Raw genomic sequence first — 25,551 nt, 5'->3', positions numbered from 1 at the left:
ACTTTACATATTTCATTCCTTGTATTTAGACAAGGAAAATTGCAGTTTAGACATTAGGAAAATGTTTTCATAAAGTAGATTGAATAAATTATTAGTTGTTTGAAAGCAAAGATGTGGATCCTAGAAATTTGTACATATATTTTGCTCTCAAGAACCTAACTTTATACTATGCATGTAGTGGAAAATAATTACTTAATGAATGACTTTAATATATTCATTAGAACTATATCAGTATTTTCTATTCATTATTATAGATATATAAATCAATTGTAGAAACTCTTATAAGATTCAATTGAATATGTAGATTGCGAATAGTCTAAAATTGACTTCTCTCAAAACGTGGCCATTTGTAAATTTTAATTCCTAATATATACATTTAGCTACTCAGCCTTTTGTTCTTTTAATCTCAACCAGGTATCATCAGTTTCCTCTGAAAATCCTACTGAAGTTTTTGAAGATGGAGAAAATCCACCAAGTAGTCAATCGTCAGAGAGTGGATTCACCGAGTTTATACAGTATCAAGCAGACCGAACTGATGATATTGACAGAGAACTGAGTGAGGGGCAAGGAGCAGCTACCAACCCAATTGGTAGCACGTCTTCTGAGACAGAAACAGCCTCCACTGTGGGATCTGAAGAAACCATCATCCAGCCCCCTTCTATAGTCACTCAGGGGACAGCACCCCAAAGTGGGAAGACAGCCCAAAAGACGGCAATGCAGTGCTGCTTGGAGTACGTCCAGCAGTTTCTCACCAGACTTATCAACCTCTACATCATTGAGAGTAACTCTTTTTCTCAGGCTTTAGCTACAGAACATCATGGGGAGCTCAGCCTAGAGCAAGGACAGACTTCAAAATGGGACAGAGATTCACACGGAGATGTAAAAGAGAGAAACATAAGTAAACAAAAAACTTCAAAAGAATACCTTTCTGCCTTCCTTGCTGCCTGCCAGCTCTTCTTGGAGTGCTCAAGTTTCCCAGTTTACATTGCTGAGGGGAACCATACCTCAGAGCTCCATTCTGAAAAATCAGAGACCGGTAAGGTAGTTTCTGTTTGATTTATATTTGAATATTTTCTATAGTATGCTTTTTTTTAAGGAGCACTCATTAAAAGTGGGAATTTTTTTAGGCAGTTCATTTTAAAATTAATTTATAGATTTTTATTAATAGTGTCACTGTGTGGAGATTGATAATGTTGGAAATTTTGTGATTTTGATGCCTCAAAGTTTGCAAGTGAGTAGAAGCTAAGAAAATTAACTTGTTTCTCTGGAAAATATTATAATATTTAGATCCACTGGGTTTCTTTATTATGACTAGTATCATGTGTTTGTTTAAGTTTTTATATATACCCACATAGTGTACTGAGTACTACATAATGTTTGATTAATATACTGTCTTTCAGAATAGGAAAATAGATTGTATAACTTGGCATAAGAAAAATACATATTAAAAAAATTTATGAAATTTTTGTTACTGCTTTATTTGCTTAAAGCTCCAGTCTAGGTAAGAAACCATGTGTTTATTATCAGATCAAGGCCTAAAAGTATTAAGTAGAGGTACTTTGTTTTTTTAAATTAACTTGGATAATAGGGTATGTGTGAGGCTTAGTGTGATGAACTCTGTTCGCTTCTGTCTTTTATTTCAGACTGGGAGCATGTACAGCCTCCACTGTGGCTCCAGACTCTGATGAATGCTTGTAGCCAAGCAAGTGATTTCAGTGTACAGAGTGTTGCTATTTCACTTGTCATGGACTTGGTGGGATTGACTCAGTCTGTGGCCATGGTCACTGGGGAAAACATCAACAGCGTGGAACCTGCACAGCCCTTAAGTCCAAACCAGGGAAGAGTAGCTGTGGTTATTAGACCTCCCCTCACTCCGGGCAATTTGAGGTACATAGCTGAGAAGACTGAATTTTTCAAGGTAAATTCTAAGAAATACATATATAATTAAGATGATACTTAACCTAGTTTAAGTAGCAAAGATGTTAAAGACGATAATCAGGCTTAATTGAACACCTTAATGACAATCTGTAGAGAAAAAGATACCACATTTGATTTGTACTCATTTGTCTATCTTGTCCTCAATTTTGTGTAGAGAAAAAAGATATGGATGGAGGGGAGTATTAGGGTAAGGAGAAGACAAATATTAAGGCACTAGAGCCACAGAGGAAATAATTTCAGCTAAAAAAGAAAGGAAAGCTCACTTACATAATAAAACTTATTTCCAGATGAAGTGGTTGTGGCACTTTTGCTTTTTACAACTTCAGTACTCCAAAACTCACAGGAAAAATTTTTCTGACTGTATATTGTCTGATTATCATCTGTGATATATAACGGCATTTATAAAAAAAAGCACAGTCTTTGATTTCTATCAAAATAGTACAGATAATCTCTACTAGAAAGAACATCAAGTATATTTGGATTGTATTATATCTTAAGTAGGTAGATTTTTTTATACATAAAAAATAAAAAATTTTTAAATCTGATTTCAAGTCATTGTGCCCCTCCAGATAGTTCCTTCTGCTAGACTAGAGTTGATATGATGGTAAACTCTGAAGACCGTTGCATTTTTATTAATGCTGTCATAGGTCATTAAGTGCTATGTTAACACATGAAACTGAGATACATATGACCTATTTTATATGGCTTAAGTAGTTTGGATAGTTGAACTATGAATTATATTTCACTTTGCAATATGTAACTATAAATCTTAGTGTATTAAATGTGGGAATTATGTCCTCTTAAGAATAATATATTCTAGTTAATGACTTTACTAAATGTCATTAAAATAGTGAACTGGAGACTATTTTGGCCCTGCAGAAAGTGCTTACATGTCTGATGTCTAAAATTAATACTATTACAGGACTATCATAAAAGGTTCTAAGGGCCTAGATGACCAGAAGTGGGCTGATGGAAAGGTATACTTTTAAATCTCATTCCAGTGGCATGATGAGTATTAAAGACCTTCTAGCTGTGGCAGTCAGATTGTACCAAAAGGAAATGTTTGCTAATAAGTTTTTATTTATGGTTTTGTAACACTGTCACTTTTATATCTTTTTCTATAGCATGTAGCTTTAACATTGTGGGACCAGCTAGGAGATAGGACACCTCAGCACCACCAAAAGAGTGTGGAACTGTTTTATCAATTACATAACTTGGTTCCGTCTTCTAGCATCTGTGAGGATGTTATAAGTCAGCAGTTAACCCATAAAGATAAGGTAAATTCTGCTATTCTTATCCTGTGTCCATTCCCTACTCCTATTAAACCAAAATGCAAATTAAGGAAACTAGGAAAATTACCGCAGCTAGTATCTGAATAAGAGATATTAGCTTCATTCAGAGCGATCTTAATATCTTTAAAATAAATGTGTTCTGTTCTTTTCTGAGGAAAGTTCCTTACAAAGGCATCAGTAATATGAAAAATCAGGTAATCCAAAATCAAATACTGGGTTTATTTCTTGGTTCAGGACACCAGTTATGGGTAGTAATGTTTAAAGTTGCTGGTCCAAATTCTTAGGTCATTTAAAGAGGAATCAGTGGCCTCAGTTATGGAACTGAAGGATACATTAATATATGGGAAACGAAATAATATGTTATATTTATGAGCTATAGAATGCTAATATGTGAGATTATATTATTTTCATTATATTAAATATACAAAATAAGGATTTTGTATTTTAACGTATAGGAAGTGATACATAAATCAGTTAGAGTAAAGGTGTCTGAGCTACAGGTGAGCCTGAGAAGAAGTGGATTGCCCTAATTAAAAAAAAAAAAAAACTTCACACAGGTGAGTTTGAATGGATCATATTCAAAAAGGCTTTGTGTTCAATAAATGAAACATTTGGCAAGGTGGTGAAGTGGGAAACGAGGGAGTAAATGAGAAGAATTAAAAGTTTATTCCCAGGAAAATGTTAAAATTCTATTCCAGCTTCAACACATTCTTTCAAAACTGTTTAGAAATAAAATTTTAAATAAAGTTCTTATATTTTAATTTAACAATTTTTATTAAATTAAGTATAAATTTAGGACAAATTATATACCTGTTTTCTTGTGTAACATTTCACTTGTAAAGAAACACTAAATTCTTAATAAAGATACTCACCATCCATGAAAAAAGTTAAAATACCTGTTATTGCTTACTTTTATTTTTACATGTTTGTATTAGTTGATATACAAACACAGCATTTATTAAGCCCACGGAAAAAGCAAGCACTTCTCTGACCTGTCACAAGCAATTTAGACAGTTGCAACCCCTGATTTGGGGTAGCTTTTACTTGAAGGATACTACAAGTGCTAGAGAAAGACTATAAACATTTTTATAATATCACAATTTCTACTTGGTTTATTATAAACCAGCTTTGTAAGTGATGATAAGTTCATTTGGGATTAATATATAATTTCTGGGAGCAAAATAAATTATATAGTACAATAAAATCAACTTTGACTACCAAGTATTTGTATTAAAATGTGGGGATAAGTGCTTCCTATACTCAACATATGATCATAATGACATGCACATTATTAGCTCATCACCTATTATTATACAGTATAATCTAGTAAACTGATTACCTAGTCTAAACAAAATAATAATTATTTATGAGGCAGTGTGAGATGATGATTCTTTAGGTTTAATGTTTCGTATATATTATTTTCTAGGTTTCTACTTCCAAAAAAAAAAAAATTAAGTTTATTGCAGTGTGTATTGGTGTACCGGAAACATTGAATGTAATAGTCTCTATGAAATAGTTACTTTGATTTTGCTAAAATCACTTAATATCTTCAAAGGACAAAATAATTTAATCTCCCATATTCCTCCTCAGAAAATAAGGATGGAAGCACATGCAAAGTTTGCAGTTCTTTGGCATCTAACAAGGGACCTCCATATAAATAAGTCTTCATCTTTTGCACGTTCTTTTGACAGGTTGGTTACTTTTTATATTCAGATTTTACAGTCAGATACCTTAATGTCTCTTTTCTTGAATCTTTTGATTAGTTTGGCAGGTGTAGGCAATAGCAATTTATAGATTTTATAAATGGAACTTATAAATTGTTAAAAACCTAAGCTATGTTAAAATGTATGGCATTTTTATTTAGGCACCAGATTTTATTTATCTGCCAGATTTTCCCTTTTCCTTTTCTAGATTTGTAGAACCCAGGACCCTTCCTTTCACTGGACAGTTATCAAGTCCCTACAATGTGGCAGGTGCCATTCTAGGTGTCAGGGTTACAGGAATGAATACAACCTCTTGAATCTATTCACATTCAGTGAAATTGCATATAAACAGTAGACTGTATAAGTGTTTCTCTAGCAATTGTTGTCAATCTTCTGCCTGAACTGGACTTAGTAAAATCTAAAGCTAAAATACTGACAAATGTCTTCCAAGGATTCAGAGAGCCTGTAGCTGTCTGAGAGTGATTTTGCTATTTGTCTAGGCTACTTTGATGACTTGTCTGAGATTTACATTAACTTCTAAGGAGTTCCACTTATAGATAAATTCATACATTGGCATAAGATAGCAGCCTCAATCAGCAGGTTTTATAGAGATGGCCCGCAAATCTAATTGTGCTTAAAGCTCAGCTTAGGATCAGATGTGTGCTCTACTGGTTATTTCAGCTGGTGATCTTTAAGCAGCTTCACCATCTTGAAATAATCTGCTGTTGAACCCCTACAAGAATTAGGCCCTAGGCACTTTACAAATACCATCTTTAATTTGACAGCCACCTTTTCTCATTGTACAAGTGAGACAGTGAAGGCCCAGAGAAGTTAAGTGACTTGCCCAAGACTACACATGAGATAAAGTATATGGCCCAGATTTGAATCTTGGGTTTTCTGATTCCAAACCACACTTTCATACCTTTCACAGAAAGTCTTTCCTTGAATTAAGCACATAGTTTTGATTCATAAAGAGAATGGGAGCAGAGGAGCATGGACCAGTACAGAGATAGTATTGACTTACATTGCAGGGGCAGGGTTAGTATTTGGTGATAAGAACAGAGTATGTTGCTAAAACAAGACTAATTTTCTAAGTTTTTTTCTATTCTTTAGTATTTATCTTATAAGAATAATGTATGCTTGTGAAATTTCAAAAAACAGTACATACAAAAAGAGAAAAGATTGTTTTCTCCTTTCTTATTCTATCTCCTGAGACTGTAGGGATTATTAAAATGCTGTGGTCAAAAATTATCCTGAAGTATGATTAGTTTAAAATAGTTAATTCAAAATAAACACAATTTATGTCAATTTTAGAAAAATTACAGTGTTACAAGTAGGTGTTCTTTAATTATTTGTTTTTATTGTAGGTCACTGTTTATCATGCTGGATAGCCTTAACAGTCTCGATGGGTCTACCAGCTCTGTGGGACAAGCTTGGCTGAACCAAGTCCTACAAAGACATGATATCGCAAGAGTTTTGGAACCATTGCTATTGCTCCTGCTTCATCCAAAAACTCAGAGGGTTTCAGTGCAGCGTGTACAAGCAGAACGTTATTGGAATAAAGCTTCTTGTTATCCTGGAGAAGAGAGTGACAAGCAGCATTTCATGCAAAATTTTGCATGCAGCAATGGTGAATATCACACGAAAGTAGAACAGCTTTATTTAGAATTAAGTTATTGAAATGAAGTGAGAGGTGAACAAAACAGTGATTGGCGAGATAATTGAATGTGAGGTTTTCTCCATGGACTTATTTTCTCCCTTTTGCATGCACTAGTAATGCTCATGTGAGCCATGTCAGAATGTGCTTCATCAATGACCATCTTAGAGGATTTGAATCTGTCTTATCAGCTAACTCTTTCAGGGGAGGAATCAGCACAACTCTGGGCAGAGACATTCTTTAATTTTGATCGAAATACCTTTAAGTTTTATTTAGCAATCTTGGTCTTGCAAGGCTCTATAGATAGTTCACTAGGAATTTATAGTAAGCTTATAATGCATATTTATATTTCATGAGTCATTTCCCTCATCTGTAAAATGGGAATAATAACCCACTTTTCAAGTCATGTTTGTGACGTGTTCAGTGAAGTGACTGGCATGTTATAAGTGTTTGATAAATGCTGTATTACTATGAAGTCTACACTTTACAAACTATCGAGCGATGCCCTCTATAATTCGGTGATAATGGCCCCTTATATTAGATTAATTTATTATACTTCAGGAACAAAAGTATCTCACATATCTCCTTTGTATCTCTTAACAAATAATCCTGTGAAGTCAGTAAAAAAAGGTAATTTTACCGAGCAGGGGTTTGATTTTTAGAAGGCTGTGCTTTCTCAAAGGTCCATGCAAGCTGGAACTAAATCGTCACACTCCCACTTCATCTTTAGTGTGTTTCTACAGAGATTTGGTTTCTTTCTCTAGCTTCTTTTCTACCTGCTTCCCCTGAACTTTCTAAGAACATGCTCTACTCTGCTTATTGTCAGAACTTCTTTGTGTTATTTTACCTGCTGCAATTCCTGCCTATCTGCTGAATTCTCACCTCTCCTCTGAAATCATTCTCATACCTCATGATATCATGATACTTTCACTGAATTTGACAGCATTTAGTTAGTATCACTCATATAGAACTAAGGCTTTCACCCTTCCTAAAAGAATGCCATCAATGGAGTATGTCCCCCAAAAATATAGAAATTGATAAATGTATTTATGATCCCTTGCTAGTTTTAAACTCTTTAGAGGGAACAGTGATGTGCTTCCCTTCTCTCACCCTCATTGTCTACTGGTATAGGGCCTTACTCAGATAATTCTTAAATATTTGTTGCATTTTATTAAAATCAAGGAGGTAATGTACTTATACATTAACTATATACTAAACTATTTGAATTCTGAGAAACAGCATAAGTAAAAAGAAGTAGAGGGGAGGGGAAAAAACAAATTTTTAATTATTTGTTCCCCTTCCATAGGGAGGGAAAAAAACACAAATTTTGAACTGCAGTAAAAAGCATATCTTATTTGGGTATAAGGGCAAGTTTTTCTTTTTTTTTCTGCGTTAAGTGTGCTGTTCTGTTTAATTCAACTGAATAACAGGCCTGTTATTGAATCGTCTTTATTAAATAAACTTTAGTTAATAGTCATCTATATAATATTCTAAATTAAAAGTTTATATAGTAATAAAATATGATTTTAGTAGGTAAATGTAAGTTGGTTTTGAGACTAATGATTAAAAATCTTGAGTTCAGTCTACATTTCTATATTTTATTTAACATATTTTATATTTTTCCGTCTTTACTATTTTTTTCATATGCCAGTAAGCCAAGTACAACTTGTTGCATCTAAAGGAAATGGTGAAAAGCCACTTACCATGGACGAAATAGAGAACTTCAGTCTCACTGTTAATCCATTGAGTGACAGACTTTCCCTTCTAAGTACCAGCAGTGAGACAATTCCAATGGTTGTATCTGATTTTGATCTTCCAGACCAACAGATAGAAATACTTCAGAGTTCTGACTCTGGATGTTCACAGTCCTCTGCTGGGGACAACTTGAGTTACGAAGTTGATCCTGAAAATGTGAATATCCAAGAAGATTCTCAAATGCCAAATACAAGCTCCCCAGATGATGATGTTCAGCAGGTGGTGTTTGACCTGATATGTAAAGTCGTAAGTGGACTCGAAGCAGAATTGGCATCAGTTACATCTCAGTTAGAAATTGAAGCTCTGCACCCAAAGCACAGTGATATAGATCCAGGCGAGGAGGAGATTAAAGATCAGTCCACTCAGCAGAATCAGAGTACTTTGCTGAGCAATGAAAGTTCTCAGTTTCTGCCTGTGTCTGTAGAGGAAAGCCATGAGTGTGCGGCAAATGGAATCTCCAGAAATAGCTCCTCACCTTGTATTTCAGGAACCGCACAGACTCTTCATGATCCTTCTGTTGCTTCCACAGAAACCAAATCTAGACAGAGGAGTCACAGTAGTATTCAGTTCAGCTTCAAAGAAAAATTATCAGAAAAGATGTCAGAGAAAGAAACAATTGTTAAGGAGTCAGGTAAACAACCAGGAGCAAAACCTAAAGTAAAACTTGCCAGAAAAAAGGATGATGACAAGAAAAAGACTTCAAATGAAAAACTTAAACAAACCAATGTATTCTTTAGTGATGGTCTGGATTTAGAGAACTGGTATAGCTGTGGAGAGGGAGAAATTTCTGAAATTGAGAGTGACATGGGTTCTCCAGGATCACGGAAATCTCCCAATTTCAACATCCATCCTCTCTATCAACATGTGCTTCTGTATCTCCAGTTGTATGATTCGTCAAGAACTCTTTATGCTTTTTCTGCCATCAAAGCCATCTTGAAAACTAACCCTATTGCTTTTGTAAATGCCATTTCAACCACTAGTGTAAATAATGTGTATACCCCTCAGTTGTCTCTGCTTCAGAATCTCTTGGCCAGACATCGGATTTCTGTTATGGGCAAAGACTTCTATAGTCACATTCCAGTGGACTCAAATCATAACTTCCGGAGTTCTATGTACATAGAAATTCTTATTTCTCTCTGCTTATATTACATGCGTAGCCATTACCCAACTCATGTCAAGGTGACTGCACAAGATTTAATAGGCAATCGAAACATGCAGATGATGAGCATAGAAATTTTGACACTTCTCTTTAGCGAGCTAGCAAAAGTAATAGAAAGCTCAGCAAAGGGCTTCCCTAGTTTTATCTCTGATATGTTATCTAAGTGCAAAGTTCAGAAAGTAATTCTTCACTGTCTGCTGTCATCTATCTTTAGTGCACAGAAATGGCATAGTGAAAAAATGTCAGGTAAGAACATGTTTGCTGTTGAAGAAGGTTTCTCAGAGGACAGCCTTATCAACTTCTCAGAAGATGAATTTGACAGTGGCAGCACACTCCAGTCACAACTTCTTAAAGTTCTTCAGAGACTCATTGTTCTAGAACACCGAGTAATGACTATCCCTGAAGAGAATGAAACAGGTTTTGATTTTGTTGTATCTGATCTGGAGCACATCAGTCCCCATCAGCCCATGACTTCTCTTCAGTATTTGCATGCTCAGCCAATCACATGTCAAGGCATGTTCCTTTGTGCGGTGATACGGGCTTTACATCAACACTGTGCTTGTAAGATGCACCCACAATGGATTGGTTTAATCACATCTACTCTGCCTTACATGGGAAAAGTTCTACAGAGAGTGGTTGTTTCTGTGACACTACAACTTTGCAGAAATTTAGATAATCTAATTCAGCAGTATAAATATGAAACAGGATTATCCGATAGTAGGTAAGGACTGATTTTTAACTTTGTTATCATTTTAACTTTGTTATCATTGACTTTTTTCACATATAAGACTGCTTAGACATCCATAAAGTTAGTCACAATTTGAGTAAATAAATTAGTATTAGGTTACAAATAGGTTAGTTTCACAAAGAAGAAAATTCAGCTTGAGAAAGGGTAGCAATGAAAGAATCAAGATTGGAAAAAGGAAGGAATATTTAAACAGACCTTTTTTTCTCCTAAGAGCTGAAATTAATTATATTCTTCTTGATTAAGCTGGCAAAAGTAATAGCTCAGCAGAGGGTTTCTCTAGTCTTATCCGCTATATTATCTAAATACAAATTGATTTCACATTAAAATTAACTTAAAATTACAAATATTTTCCCATCTGATTTTATTTGTTTTGGAGGAGAATTTCATCCGTATTCCCAGGCCATGTTTAAAATTAATCCGTCAAGAATCGTCCATGTGTTTACTAGACTAGTTCTGGTTTATTTCCTGAATTAACTACTACATGGAAAATATAAGAAAATTACCTATAACATTTAATATTGGTATACCTACACAGTTGCTAGAGATTTACTGGCTATAGTTGTTTATATAGAATTTTTTAGCCAAAAAGAATGTTAGTACATTTAATGTGACTCACTTATTTTATAGATTAGGATATAAAAGCCCCTAATTTATTCTTTTAGTCATTTACTTATGTAATATTTATTGAGCACTTACAGTGTATGTAGCATGTGCTGGACATTCACTATTGATAAGACATATAAAACATGAACTTTTCTTTCTCAGAACTTGTATTCAAATGAATGCATTTTATTTCAGGCCTTTGTGGATGGCGTCAATTATTCCACCAGATATGATTCTTATGCTTTTAGAAGGGATCACAGCCATTATCCATTACTGTTTGTTGGATCCTACTACACAGTATCACCAAGTAAGACTGCACAAATATATGACTTTTTTTGAAAGACTCTGAGATTTAATGAGGCCCCATTTGTAAAGCTCAGTAAGTGATATTTTTTTCCCCCCCAACTTTAATAGCTTTTGGTCAATGTAGACCAAAAACACTTGTTTGAAGCCCGCAGTGGAATCCTCTCAATCCTTCATATGATCATGTCCTCTGTGACACTGCTTTGGAGCATACTGCAGCAGGCTGATTCTTCAGAAAAGATGATTGTTGCTGCATCTGCATCTGTTACCACAATTAATCTTGGAGCCACAAAGGTTAGATAATTCATACTTCCTCCAGAGTTCAAGAGTCTATTCAAGCACTTTCCTGAAGATTTTGTGCAGAATTCGTGAATAATTTGAGTATTTATGGCACTCTAATAGATTGAGTAATTATCAAATAATTTCTAACTTTTATTGAGATGTGACATATCATAAAATTTACCTGTTTACAGTATATAGAATACAATGATGGTTTTAAGAACTTACAGAGTAGTGAAACTATCACAACAATTTAATTTTTGAACATGTCTTATTACCACTGCAAAGATTCCTCATATCCATTTGCAGTCACTCCTTGTTCCCATTCCTTATCCCACTCAACCATTAATCTGTTTTCTTTTCAGAGCCCTTCATATAAATGGAATCATACTTTATTTGGTTTTTTGTATCTAGCTTCTTTCATGTGACATAATGTCTTCGAGGTTTATTCATACACGTTGCAACTTTGTTCCTTTTTTTTTTTCTTTTTAGGACATTTTAAGTTGACATTTTATATGCAAACCCTCCTGGAAAACAATTTAGCAATATGTGCAAAGAGCTTTAAAAGTTTTATAGTTTTTGACCTAGTAATGATTTCTAAGGTAATCAAAATTATGCAAAGATATATTTATAAGATGTTTATTATAGCCTTATTTAATGGCAAAGAGAGATCCTAAACAATAAATAATGAAATGGTTAAATAAATTATCCTTTCAGTGCTACAGTATGTAGCCACTAAAATCATGAATTTGAAGAATTCTTAGTGGTTGAAAAAAACTTAAAAATTTAGTGAAACAGAGATGGTACATAATTGAACAAATATTATATTTCCAATTATATAAAATGAATTTCTCTGCAGAAAAAGGAATAAAAAAATTTCATGTGTTAATAGTGATCATCTCAATGTTGGGATTAATGATTATTTTTTAAAAAGTTTTTCTTCTCTATACCCAAATATTTTCCAAATTTTTTACTTTAGAAGAAAATCATATTAATGTTTAAAAGTGTGTTACGCTATGTCAGTTGTCAAATTGACGTCTCTTGACCTGACTTCCTAGATTTGTGAGTCATAGGAACACATCTGGAATTGGAGGAAGAGGAACAGTTATAACCATTAGAAAATTTTGTCTAAGTAATGATGCTTAGATTAAACTTTGCCCTTTTTTTTGTTCAATTTTACTTAAATGTAAAACCTCTCCTCTCGAGCCCTTTTGTAAAAATCTATATCGAATGTAATTAAATTTCATATACAGTTGATCCTTGAACAATGCAAGGGTTGGGGTGCTGACGCCCCGTGCAATTGAAAATCCATGTATAACTTTTGACTTCCCCAAAACTTAAGTTGTTTTTCAGTATCCATAGGGGATTAGTTCCAGGACCCCCCGTCAATATCAAAATCTGAGGATACCCTCAGATTCCCTGTGTTAAAATAGTATAGATGAATGCATGAGTCAGTCTCCACATCCGTAGGCTCCCAACCATAGGTGGAAAACTATACAGGTATTTATTGGAAAAAGTCTGCATATAAGTGGGCCCTTGCAGTTCAAACCCTCATTGTTCAAGGGTCAACTATATTGTATTTTTCTATTATCACACTGATTAGACTCTTGCATTGGCTGATTGGTTATTGTCATTTCATAGGCTTTTTTTTTTTTGGAATGCTAATGACCATGGTTGCATCTCTTAACATGATTAAAGTTTACTGTTATTTAGGTAGTAAAGCGTATAAGTACTATATATTATTTCAAGAAAAACTAAAAAACTAAAAATTAAAACTATAGTTTAATTATTAATGCTTTTTAATTTACTTGTCATTTGTATAAATTGTTTTAGAACTTGAGACAGCAGATCCTTGAATTACTAGGCCCCATTTCAATGAATCATGGTGTTCATTTTATGGCTGCCATTGCATTTGTATGGAATGAAAGAAAACAGAACAAAACCAGCAACAGGACCAAGGTATGTATTTAACCATTTGGTACTTTTTTGTTTTTTCATTTGGTAAGTATTTGGTGAGTTTTAATCCTCACTTAATGTTAACAATGGGTTCTTGGAACTGTGATGGAACAACATATAATAAAACCAGTTTTACCATAGAGGAATTGATATAAACAAGAGTTAAGTTCCTACAGAGTCTCATCAATATTATATAAATAAAATGATGTTATTTGAGGACCTGCTATACATGCTAGTTTTCAACTCTCCATTAATTGTGATGGGGCTGCGATGAGGTGGGTAAGTAGAAAAGCAACAGTGTGTCTACAGGTTTAGATAATGACTTGTTGCCTAAATTTCTTGAATAAGTATAAAAGGTGTTATTTTATGCAAAAAAAAATAGTATTATATTAAAACTGTAGCTGTATTTAAATATAAATGGTAATATAGTATAGTGTGTGTTTTTTTACTCTTAAATTTTATTAATGCTTTCAGTTTGTGTGTCATTTAAAACAAAATATGTGCTTTAAAAAGCATTCTTATACATAAACAGATCAAGGGACGGTTAAGTAATTTATCCCTAAGACAAGCACATCATTTTTATTCAGTTGTGTACACGAAAGAGAAATCCACTTTAAATCTTTTTCTTTGGATTAAAGACATTTGGAAATTATTATTCAGGAATGGCAAATGTTTTCCCGGAACAAATGTATTTTCCAATAGGAAATGCTGATGCAATTCAAAGGCATTAGTATCAATAAAGAGAACTGGAACAGCATTTGGGGAATGCATGGTCACTGGGAAGAGTGTTCCAATGGGCCTAAAATCCATGTCCAGTTAATCAGGTAGCATGAATCGAAAGGTTTAGATGGAAAAACAGGTAGCATGAGCCAGGTTATGTGACACATATATAGGCACATGACTAGTCTAAACATGACTAGGTTAAACAGGTAGTTAGGTTTTACAGACTAATTTGTTCTTTCATTGGGAAAATAGTCAAATATAATGTAATTTCCATTTACTGGCACTTATTGATAAATAAATGCAATTAGATCCAGACCAGTAAATGTCCTTCCAGATACACACACCAGAAGTACATACTAGCTAACAGATGTCAGAATAGCCGAAGCAAAGTGATCACGCTCCAGTTTTCTTACAGTGCAGTTAAATGAATGCTAAACTGTCTTGTATTGTTTCTATACATAGTACTGCCTACTCTCATTTCAGTGTGGTTTTTTTTAAATTCTAGTTATTCAGGGTACAAAGCAAGGTATGGAAAGGTTTCATCTTGACTAGTTTTTCATTATGACATAATAGCTTAAACATTTTGTTTCTAAATGTAATTCATATATTGGTTTTGACTTTGAAAGCTTGATAAAAATTTTTTATATTACTATTAGAAGTAAATAGTGACTCATTAGAATATTATGGCTGTTAAATTTACATTCATGTAAGATAGATGATTTGTCTAGCTGAAGATTTCTGATCTGTTATTTTTGTGCTCATTTCACATTACATATATGCTGACATTTCTAAAGTAATGACATTATTTTACATACGAGGATTCAGTAGTAGATATTACATTGGACACTTGAAATCCTGGACTATATAAAAGCAACCAAGGACACGTGGTTTAGGATGACATATTGAATACATGCGTTTTTCTCTGCTCTCTTTCTCAAAAATAAGAGTAAGAGAATAAGAGTAAGAGAATTACAAAAGCCCACAATAACGAAAAAATTAGGAAAGATGACCAAAGAAAAATTAATGTCAACAAAATTTTGCAGGATGAAAAAGACACGTCTGAGTTGTAACTGACTTAGTAGAGAAAGCTGATATCTAAGTGTCTGCAAGAGGAGAAGCAGCTCCTGCTATAAAACCACAGGTGGTCTCTGGAAGTAGAGTATCAGGTACTTCTAAAAGCAAAGGGTTAATTAGGATGGGGCTAAAATCTGGAGGAGAGTGAGTCAGTTTACTCTGTGAAGAGTTTGTTAGGAGAGGCTCTGGATTCAAGGGCACAAGGTTCATGTAGAGTTAGACTTCATGCTGAAAACAGGAGCATTCAGGAAAAGTCTACATACTGAAAAATGGGGATCAGCCTCACCCCAATGCAATGGCAGAAAGCTATCTATATGTCCCTCAGGGAGGAGTTTTGAGGATTCCTCTCCAGGAAAATGATCAGGAAAAAAGACCTATAGCTACTGAAGTTTTTGAGTCCCCTAACAAAAAAAATAAAAACCACTGGGTTGCTGTCTCTACACAGGGAGGCCTACATATCCATTAGTCTTGCACACATATGCTTGACAGTCCATCACTTTTTAATTTCGTTCTGAAAGGCAACAATGACATAGTTGTTAAGAGCAAGACTTTGAAACCAGATCCCTGGGGTTCAAATCTTGACTTCTCCACTCACTAGCTATATGACCTCAGGGTAGGAATACTACTTCATGGTGTTGTGAAAGTTAGAAGGAAAAAATATATATATGGCACTTGGAGCAGTGCCTGTCACTTAAAAAGTACTATGCAAATATTAGGTATATTATCCCTCATATTTAATAATGAATAGAGATACAAGGATTATCAGTCACATGAAGAAAGCCTCTAATGTGATAGTCAAAAACCAAAACAGCTAGATTAAAAATTCAAAGGAAACAATGCAGGTAAGAGAAGAAAATGTAAACAGAAATAATAATGTTCTTCAGGAAGTGAAACTGTATTGTATCCATGAAATAAGAGATTTTAAGAAAGAACATTATAAAAATTAAAATTTTTCTTGGATATTAAACTTTATAGCAGAAGCAAAACAAAATCAGTATCAAGGTTGCAAGCAAAAGTAGTAAATATCAGATACACCATATACATTTAGAGATGCGGAAACCAGGGGAAAGGAGATAAGAAAATTAGGGAAGTGATATTGGAAGTGGAGGGTCAATATCCTTTTGCAGAACAAACAAAAAATGAGGGGAGAAAAATATCACATTTTCCAGAAATGTTAAGAAATGGGTTTCTACAGGCACTGTGAAAAGAGGTCTACACAAAGATTAGCATGTGATTTCAGAACATTGGAGTAAAGAAAAAAATCTGCAAATCTTTTAAAGAGAAAATACTGATCTTATGCATTGGAATAATGATAAGACTGTCAGTAGTAACACTGGAAATAGTGATGGGAAAATTAGTTTCAACCTATAAGTCTATATCCTGCCAAACTGTCACTCAGGGTAATTTGAACCATGGAGTGTGTCAAAAAATTTTGCCATGAATTCACCCTTTTTCAACTACTGGAAGATGCATCTCCACCAGTAGAGGAATAAACCAAGAAAAAAGACATGGGATCCCAGAAATAGGCATTGCAACACAGAAGAAAAGGAAAGGGTATCTCTAGGCTCATGGTCACAGGAGAGATACCAAGGTGATACTATGTAGCAAGCCTAGAGAGTACCAACCCAGAGTAGAACAGAAAGATGATGAACAGATGTCTAAGAAAAAAAAAGGAGAAAAGAGGAGGGGGAGGAAAAGGTGGACAATTACCTGATATATTTGAATATGTACTTAGAGGAGATTTATAGTTGCTAGAGCATTTTGGATGAATTTGAGATAGAAATAGAGAAAACCAAGCAAATAAACCAAAAGCAGTTTATTATCTCTAAGAAAAAAAGGTGTATGAGACAAGACATGCAGTAATACAATACACAGCACAACCATAAATAGTCATGTGAACACTAGATGTTGATTTAAATAAAATTACAATATAATTGTGTTGGGAGTGTAGGGAGAAAAGTATGAGAGAGTTAAGTTGTTGCCTTCTAAAATAAGAAGTCAGTAGATTAAAATTAAAAAATCACGAAATAGGAAAAAATAGCAGTATGTATTCAGAAATAATAGAAAAACGGTAAGAGTTGAGTAGGGTTGCTTTGGGGCATTTGAAGGTATAGGGCACTGCAAGTTTTTCTTATCAGGCTTATTGATTTTTTGAAATGATATACATGTATTACATTGATTAAAAAATAAAGTTTACCTAAGGTAATCAAAGGATTTGAAAAGTCCTTTATACTAAGAGGTTATAAATAATGTCTTAATTCTGTGATTTCTCTTGAAAGATCTATGCACACATTTACATATGTAAATACAATGATGTATTATCTAGGTCATTCCTGCAGCCAGTGAAGAACAGCTTTTGCTAGTAGAACTGGTTCGCTCAATCAGTGTCATGAGAGCAGAAACTGTTATACAGACTGTGAAAGAAGTTTTAAAGCAGCCCCCAGCCATAGCCAAGGACAAGGTAAGAAGAGGTTTTCTTTGCTTTTGTTTACAATTCTATTTCAGAAATGATGTTGGTAAGTTTTTTTGTTTGTTTTTTTGGTTTTGAGGTTTTTTTGGTACAATAGTGTCATTCTAACTATAGTGCTAATTGCAGAGATGAGTGCCTGTGACTCTCACACTGCCATAATAAAAACAGTTATCAGTATCTACAGTGACTTGGCTGTTGTGATCATTCCTGTAGCCAGTGAACAGCGGTTAACTGCTCATATCTCTCAGTGTGTACATCTAAGGCAGTCAGTAGCTGTGTGACCTAATTTTTAGGGGAAGTTTTTCTATTCATTTAAAGGAAGAATACAAAAGCCAGAGCCCAAGGTCTACTTGCCTCAGTTGCTGTCTTTTACACAGCTTATTTTTTGCTTTGTGTTCAGAATGAATCTCTTAATTCCGTAAACTCTCCACGTTTTGCCATAACCTTAGTTCTAGTCAGTGTCACTTCTTGACTGTGTACAAGACTGTACTTTGCAAGGGCTACAGAAAATGAATAGCATAGTCTCTGCACTCACAGTGCATTGTCTCTAATTAGGAAGACAAAAAATCTACAAACAGTAAAATTATGGACTTACCAACTTTTCTGCTCTTCTAGCACTATTAAGAGGTTATATTTTCTTAGGTAATATATACCACCTGCAAACATTAGACTTTAAGCCAAGCCAAACTAGACATTCACATCCGTAAAAGAATTATTACACATATCTGAAAATGTTGAATCATTTTTTTCTTTTATCTTTTCTTGAATTGCCAATGGAAAGTTTGCTTGCATGTATAAATAGCCAGTGTCTGTATTAACTTTTTAATAATTTCCTTGCTATTCTGAAATCACCTCTAGGGCATTTGTGATAGTTTTAAATTTGCCTGTGAAAGCTCACTTCAGTGTAATATTCAGTGAACATCTGCTTATGCCAGACATTGGGCTTAGTGTGCAGGATATAAAAACAAGAGCAAAAGTACACATACACACACACACCTGCTACCCCTCTGCTCTCAATGTACTAAGTTCTAAAAAATTCAAGACTTGACTTTTGTTTGTATGATAAAAAGGGGAAACATTCAAGGGAATAGTTGCTACTGAAAAGGAACAAATTGGTAAATGTCAATGATCATCAGCATCATTTTCTTTTCTATTACAAATTTTTATGGAGGGGTGTTTTCTTTTTATTGTGTGTTACACTCAACACTGTCTTTAGTTAAAGACTACATTTTAGGCTATTAGGAATTGTTCCCAAATTTGACTAACACTACTAATTTAATAGAAATGTGTGGTAAAATAGATTTAAATCATATTTTATAAAAAATCTCAACCTAATTCTAATAGCACTAAGCAAGCATAAGCTAATAAAAATAAAACTAGTTTTGATGCTTATAGAGTAAATGGATCATTTAAAAATAATGGCTGGAGTATCAACTTTTGATGGGGTATTTGGGGAGGAACTGAGAATCTTTTGATTCCTTCCATCCATTTTCAACTTTTTAAATAGCTCTTGTGTTTTTCCTCTTAATGGAAGAGAGCTGCATGGTTTTCTTTTTTTATGACAGACTTGTGTTTGCTTTTGTTTTTGTTTTTGTTTTTGTTTTTAATTATAAATTGGCAGAGTAGTGGCAACAATGAAAAATCAAAGGCAGCATTTTTCTTCACTGTAAAATTGATTTCTTTTGTTTATAGAAACATCTTTCTTTGGAAGTCTGCATGCTTCAGTTTTTCTATGCTTATATTCAAAGGTAAGATAACCAATGTGGATCTCTCCTTACAGCATTAGCAATGTTAGGAAATATAGGAGAAAAGCACCTGAATTCTTTAAGAAATTACTGTTGCCTCCCTAAAACTAAAAGAACAAATTCTAGAAACAGAGAAACATTGTATTTTAATACAAGTCATTGGGTATCTTAATGACCCAGCCATGCAAATCCTATGAACCAAAAGACCTAAGTGTATTTAAGATACGCTGGATATTAAAACACCAAATTGTTAAGAAAATCATTTAAATATAAACGATAAGCCGAATCCTTTATTTTGATACAGGTGAACATATGATAACGTAATATTTTTTTAATGTTAGGAATGATATGAAAATATTTTTTGTTATGATATTCCAGTTTCACATCTAGCTGACCCCTGAACAGTTAGTAGATTTGAGTTTTGATAAACTTACTGAACCTGAATCTTAATCCTCCCTTAAAAGGTAATTCTATTTCAGTCACCAAATGCAGCATCAGTTTGTGATCTATGACCAACATATGTAAAGTTAGGTTAGGTAGTGTATTTAAAGTGGTTGTGGCTTAGAGCAAGGACTGCCTAAAATCTGAACTTAGACACATAGAGGTATTAGGATTAAGATCAGACTGAAACAAAGATAATCTTAATTTCTCTAGAGGTGAGAGACTGATGTCCACAATAGATTCAGTTCCACCTTAGATGAGACAGACTCATAGGTGAAGGAAAAAGAACTCATGTAAGAGAGAAGTGTAGAGAACAGGATAGAGAGTAGGTGACTATGATATTAGTAATTCAATTGAGATTTATTGTAGTTGTATTTTACTTTTGAGAGTCCATGTGTTAAAAATGGTTTCTGTAGTAAAATTTCTAGACTAATAAATGACACTGGGTATTTTAAATGTATTTGACTTTTTTATACATATATTATCAGTGGAAAATCTAAGTTTTAGAAATTTTCCGTCATAGTCTATAAAAATTTAGAGAATATTTTAGACTAGTAGAAGAACTTGTTATAAGCTGTGGGAAAATATAAAGAAAATTAAAGTTTACTTGGCTTTCTAAATATATATAAACGATATTTATCTTGCAGAATTCCAGTGCCCAATTTAGTGGATAGCTGGGCATCACTATTGATACTTCTAAAAGACTCTATACAACTGAGTCTTCCAGCCCCAGGGCAGTTTCTTATACTTGGGTAAGCAATGTCACTTAATATTATTTCAAGTAAAAGAATAATGTTCATTGTCTTAATTGCTGTATAACAGATGTTTTAGGTGGTGACCATGTGAGCTCTCTGCCTTGTCATAGAATTCTCCAGGTATAAAACTAGATGTATAAATGAGGCTTGTTGGGCGGGCAGGGAGGGAACAATGTGTTTTTATACATATACAAAATGCAAATGTGCTAATGTAAAACTGTTACAACAGTAATTATTTAGTGAGGAGAGAACGTGGGCTTAAAATGGAAAGGGGTGTGTAGGATAGCTGAAGGGGAACTTCATTGTGGAAGTTCATTTGATGTCAAGGCCCTGAGCATAAATAGGCTTGGAAAAGTCATTTTCTCTCTGGGTTTTGGAGTTTCCTGATGTAGGTTAATAGTTTGTATGATTATATGATAAATTCCAGTCACCCTTAACTACAAGCACCATGATTTCACGGACAGTGTCTGTTTTTTGCTCATCAGTTTTCCTGGTTAACAATGTTTGCTCAGTGGTTAGAGGTGGTAGGAACAGAAAGCTTCCTTTCTAGGAGGTGGTAGGAGATAGGAAGGGGAAGAATATACTGGGACAAGGTACCTTGTCTGGTTTGATTATAGAGTAGGGTACAGGCAGGGGAGTGGTAGGTGAATGGAAAGGGGGATGGGAACTAGATGGAAAAGGATTTTGCATTTAAGAAATTTAGTCTTAGGACTGATTGCAGGTTTTGAGGAGAGACATGACTAACAAGTTAGGAGTATGCATCAGAGGGGAAAGAAGATGGACAAGAATTCTGTTTCAAGTGGGAAGTAGGGAATGTGTGAAGTATTGACGATGGGATTGAAAGAACAGGACAAAAAAGAAGCAAAAGGGGCCAGCAACAGAGATAGAAAAGGAAATATCAAAAAGCAAAAAAGAAAACCAGGTCTATTCCATGTTCTAGAAGCATAGAGAAGTAAGAGGGCATGAGTAACACCTTCAGAGAGATTAAGGATGAGGAATAATAAGATACTATATTTACTGATGATTTGTAGAGGATTGGTGATTTAGGGGAGAGGAATTTAGCAAGGTAGTAAGCACAGATGTTAACAGCAAAGAGTTAGAATGAGAGTTATTCTTTAAGATGTTTTGCTTATAAAAAGAAAAATTATAAGGTAGCCAGAGGAAATGCGATTTGAAAGTTATTCATAGTGAGGAAGACCTAAGGATGTTGAGTTGTTAATAGGAAAGTCTCTAAAGTTGTGCTCTGCCTGGGTACAGATCCCAGCTCCTTTACTTCTTAGCTGTGTGCCTTTGGGCAGGTTATTTAACCTCTCCATCTGTAAAATGGGTGTGATGATAGTATCTATTTCATAAAGTTGTTATGAAGATTAAATTAGTTAAATTTTGTTAAATTCTTAGAATAGTGGCTGGCCAATAATAAGTGTTATGTAAGTGGAGAGTGGTAGAAGATTCTAGGGAGAAGGGGCTCACTGATAGCACCAGATTCCAGAGACAGCAGGAAGGGGATGGAAAACAGTGAATGAATGGCAGCAGGTATAGGAGAAAGATTGATACATTTTCTCTAAGAGAAATACATAGACTTAATTTCTACCCTGTTTCCCTTAAGGGCGCCAATAATTCATTGGTTTAGCAGCCAATGGTCTAGAAAATTTTGAAGTGGAGAGGAAAGAAGGTGAGAGTTCTTCAGTAAGATGGCTTTAAGCTTTCTCATAAGTGTGGGGATGCAGTCTTCTGACAGGAAGCAGAGAGGAGGTGGAGGGACGGTGGTGAGAGGTTGAGGAGAGTGGGTCAGTCTGTACTAGCTGAGTAACACTGAGGGCCCAGCCCAGTCAAAGAGAGCTAGAAATTCTCAGGAATTTCAGAGTTCATGATGATCTCTGGACCCTCATGCTATGTATTTTCTAAATCTAAAAGCCAAAGGAGTTTTAGACATTGAAGATGTGATAAGGAGCCATGGTCTTAATGTCTGTAATTCCTGGATCAGAGGTTAGATAACTAGTGTGTATGTTTTTTAGTGATGGGAGATCAGTGTAAATACTGGAACTCAACGTTCTCATGAAGATTTCTGATACTTCTCATCTCTGTAACCTTAGCTACATCAATAAACCTCTCCAAGGCTATTTTCCTATCAAGCAAGAATAATAGTATCTGCCCCGCCTGCCTCCGAATTGTTTCAAGGATCAAAGAGGGAATATATGCACAGTTCTTTAAATTGTCATCAAATAACCCTAATGGATAATTTCATTAAAAATTAAGGCCATCTGCTATGACTTGTAGCTTCTCCATCACAAATTTTACTGTTTCCTCACCTACCTTTTCTTCCTTTCTCATTTCTCAGATAATGAAGGATCTTACCTCCTTCTCAATGTGTGTGTACTTTAAGTGTTTAAACAAAAGGTTGGACATTTCAGTTATACTAGAAACTGATTCCCTTTTTAAATTTCTAGTGGTTTTTTTTTTCCCTAAACATTCCACTGATCCTCTAAAAATTTCTAATTACAAAATAGAAATCGATATGAAGATTGCTCTTCAATATTACCTTACATATGAGTTTGGAAATAATTACGCATATAATTTATCTTAATCAAGTCAAAGTAAGTATTGAGTGAAACTAATTTAGCAAACAAATAGAAATGGAAATTTTTTTGTTCATGTAGTATTTTTAACCCATTATATATATATATGAACACACACACACACACGGTAAGAAACCATTTCTATGTTACAATTTAAGATTGGTGGGGTTTGAAGGTTTTTAAAAAACTTTTTGTTGATTTATAAAACATACAGAAAAACATACAAATAATAAGTACACAGCTCCACAAGTTATTACAAAGTGAACACAAATGTATAACAAACCAAAATTAAGAAAAAAAAACACCTCATGTCCTTCAGGTCCCCTACCAATTACTGTTCTTTACCTTCTCCTCAAAAATAGCCACCGTTCTAACTTCTAACACCACAGATAAGTTTTGCCTTATTTTTGAACTACAAATATATATAACTATTTTGTGTCTGCTTCTTTTACACGTTTGTAAGATTCATCCATGTAATTTCATGTAACTATAATTCATGTTCATTGCTGTTTAGTATTTCATTGTATGCAAATGTCCGTTTTTCTCTTCTGTTGCTGGACATTTGGGTTCTTTCCAGTTTTTACCTTTTACAAATAATGTTATTCTGAACATCCTTGTATATGTCTTTTCATGGCCTATATCTGTTTGCATTTCACCTGAGTCATAGGATATCCATACATGTATTCGTTAAACATATGAAATAGATATTGAGGCCACAAAGCCACTTGCTCACTGTGAGAAATTAGATTGTATCATTTTCTTTAGACTAATATTTTTGGTTTGTTTTTCTCTTTGGCTCCTTTAGGGTTCTGAATGAGTTTATTATGAAAAACCCTAGTTTGGAAAATAAAAAAGATCAAAGAGACCTTCAGGTAAGGCATTTTGAATTGAGGACTTTCGCCAAAACTCCGTTTTTCTGTGCCCTCAACACTAAAATTGGAAGGTCAAATAAGATTATCTGTGTGTGTATGTAAACAGGTATCATGATTTTTCCTTGTTTCTTTAGGATGTGACTCATAAAATAGTGGATGCAATTGGTGCAATTGCTGGTTCTTCTTTGGAACAGACAACATGGCTGCGACGAAATCTTGAAGTTAAGGCTTCTCCCAAAATAATGGTGGATGGAACCAATCTGGAATCTGATGTTGAAGGTATTGATCTCAAACGTTTAGGTTTCTATCTGTGGGCATAATTCACCAAGAAATCATTGCAGCTAGTACTATAAATACCATAAAATAATCCCCTTTCTCTCATGTTTAGCAGGTAGCTTTTCTGGTGAGAAAAGACTTAACTGTATCTTTACTTGTCTTTTATTTAGATATGTTATCACCTGCAATGGAAACCTCAAACATAACTCCTTCTGTATATAGTGTCCATGCACTGACGTTACTTTCTGAGGTAAATATTATCAAGTTTTTTCTATATGAACTTTCAAGTAAACAGTTTCACAATTAAATATTAGCAAGTAATTCTTAGTTTTTAATTTGAAAAATCTTTTTTACTTCTAGAAATCACTGTATAGAATAAACAAAATTTTGACTTTGTATTCAGATTAGATTGTTTAATATTAGTGATAATAACTTTAGATATTGCTTACCTTTCCATGTACTATTTTTTAAAAGTGTACTTTTTATAAAAATATAAGTTCTTTTCTATCATAATATGGTAGGGAGGGGTGAAAGTGGTATAATGATGCTTGTCATTATAAAGTATTTTACAGTATGCCATTTTTACATGACATGTTCTTTTTTTATACCCTGTTACACAGTCTTGCCAGTCATGTTTATTTCCCCTTTATGATGTGGATACTGAGCCCTACAAAGATCAGAACAGTGTGACTAAGGCCAAACAGCTATTAATTAACAGAGTTGGAACTTGAGCAGCTCAGTTCATTTGATTGTTTTTTTCCAAGCCACTTTTAACCAAGTCAGGAAAAGAGAATACCAAGTTTCTAGTTTTAAATTCACTATGTACTAGTACACTGTCATATTAGAAAGATCTTGACCTCTCTTTTCCTATATTTTGCTATCTCAGTTACAAATAGTAAAATTTGCCCATATTTATATCCTGTAGTTATAATGGCCAAAAAAAAAAACAAATACTGGTAGAAATTGGTCACATAAAGATGTCAGGGAGACATAATTTTAGATTTTTCTAATTTTAAGATATTCTCAGTTTTCTTAAAGATGAAAACCACCTCTGAATCCTGTCACTTTTAGCTCTTAGGTTATACTACATTTCATTTCTTATATTTTTTAGATTTTGGCTCATCTTTTGGATATGGTTTTCTACAGTGATGAAAAAGAACGGGTTATTCCTTTACTTGTAAATATTATGCATTATGTTGTGCCCTACCTCCGAAATCACAGGTACC

General features: G+C 34.1%; 1 protein-coding gene across 5 annotated transcripts in view; it reads left to right on the top strand.

Annotated features, from left to right (window-relative positions):
• The window catches only part of DOP1A (DOP1 leucine zipper like protein A), an 86,856-nt gene that overhangs the window by 47,296 nt on the left and 14,009 nt on the right, over positions 1–25,551 (top strand). For all 5 annotated transcript variants that reach the window (XM_039852978.1, XM_039852980.1, XM_039852979.1 and 2 more), the window contains 16 exons: positions 415–1,036; positions 1,644–1,918; positions 3,063–3,215; positions 4,821–4,921; positions 6,301–6,563; positions 8,242–10,225; positions 11,051–11,162; positions 11,270–11,452; positions 13,271–13,396; positions 17,517–17,651; positions 19,353–19,408; positions 20,494–20,598; positions 23,983–24,049; positions 24,184–24,328; positions 24,496–24,575; positions 25,437–25,546. In XM_039852978.1, coding sequence (XP_039708912.1) covers positions 415–1,036; positions 1,644–1,918; positions 3,063–3,215; positions 4,821–4,921; positions 6,301–6,563; positions 8,242–10,225; positions 11,051–11,162; positions 11,270–11,452; positions 13,271–13,396; positions 17,517–17,651; positions 19,353–19,408; positions 20,494–20,598; positions 23,983–24,049; positions 24,184–24,328; positions 24,496–24,575; positions 25,437–25,546 — 4,517 coding nt within the window. The remainder of the gene's footprint in view (positions 1–414; positions 1,037–1,643; positions 1,919–3,062; positions 3,216–4,820; positions 4,922–6,300; positions 6,564–8,241; positions 10,226–11,050; positions 11,163–11,269; positions 11,453–13,270; positions 13,397–17,516; positions 17,652–19,352; positions 19,409–20,493; positions 20,599–23,982; positions 24,050–24,183; positions 24,329–24,495; positions 24,576–25,436; positions 25,547–25,551) is intronic.

The sequence above is a fragment of the Pteropus medius genome, unplaced genomic scaffold (assembly GCF_902729225.1).
Source record: "Pteropus medius unplaced genomic scaffold, Ma_sr-lr_union100, whole genome shotgun sequence".
Classification (NCBI taxonomy): domain Eukaryota; kingdom Metazoa; phylum Chordata; class Mammalia; order Chiroptera; family Pteropodidae; genus Pteropus; species Pteropus medius.
Note: the sequence above shows the minus strand (reverse complement) of the source record. Positions and strands in the feature narration are given on the sequence as shown.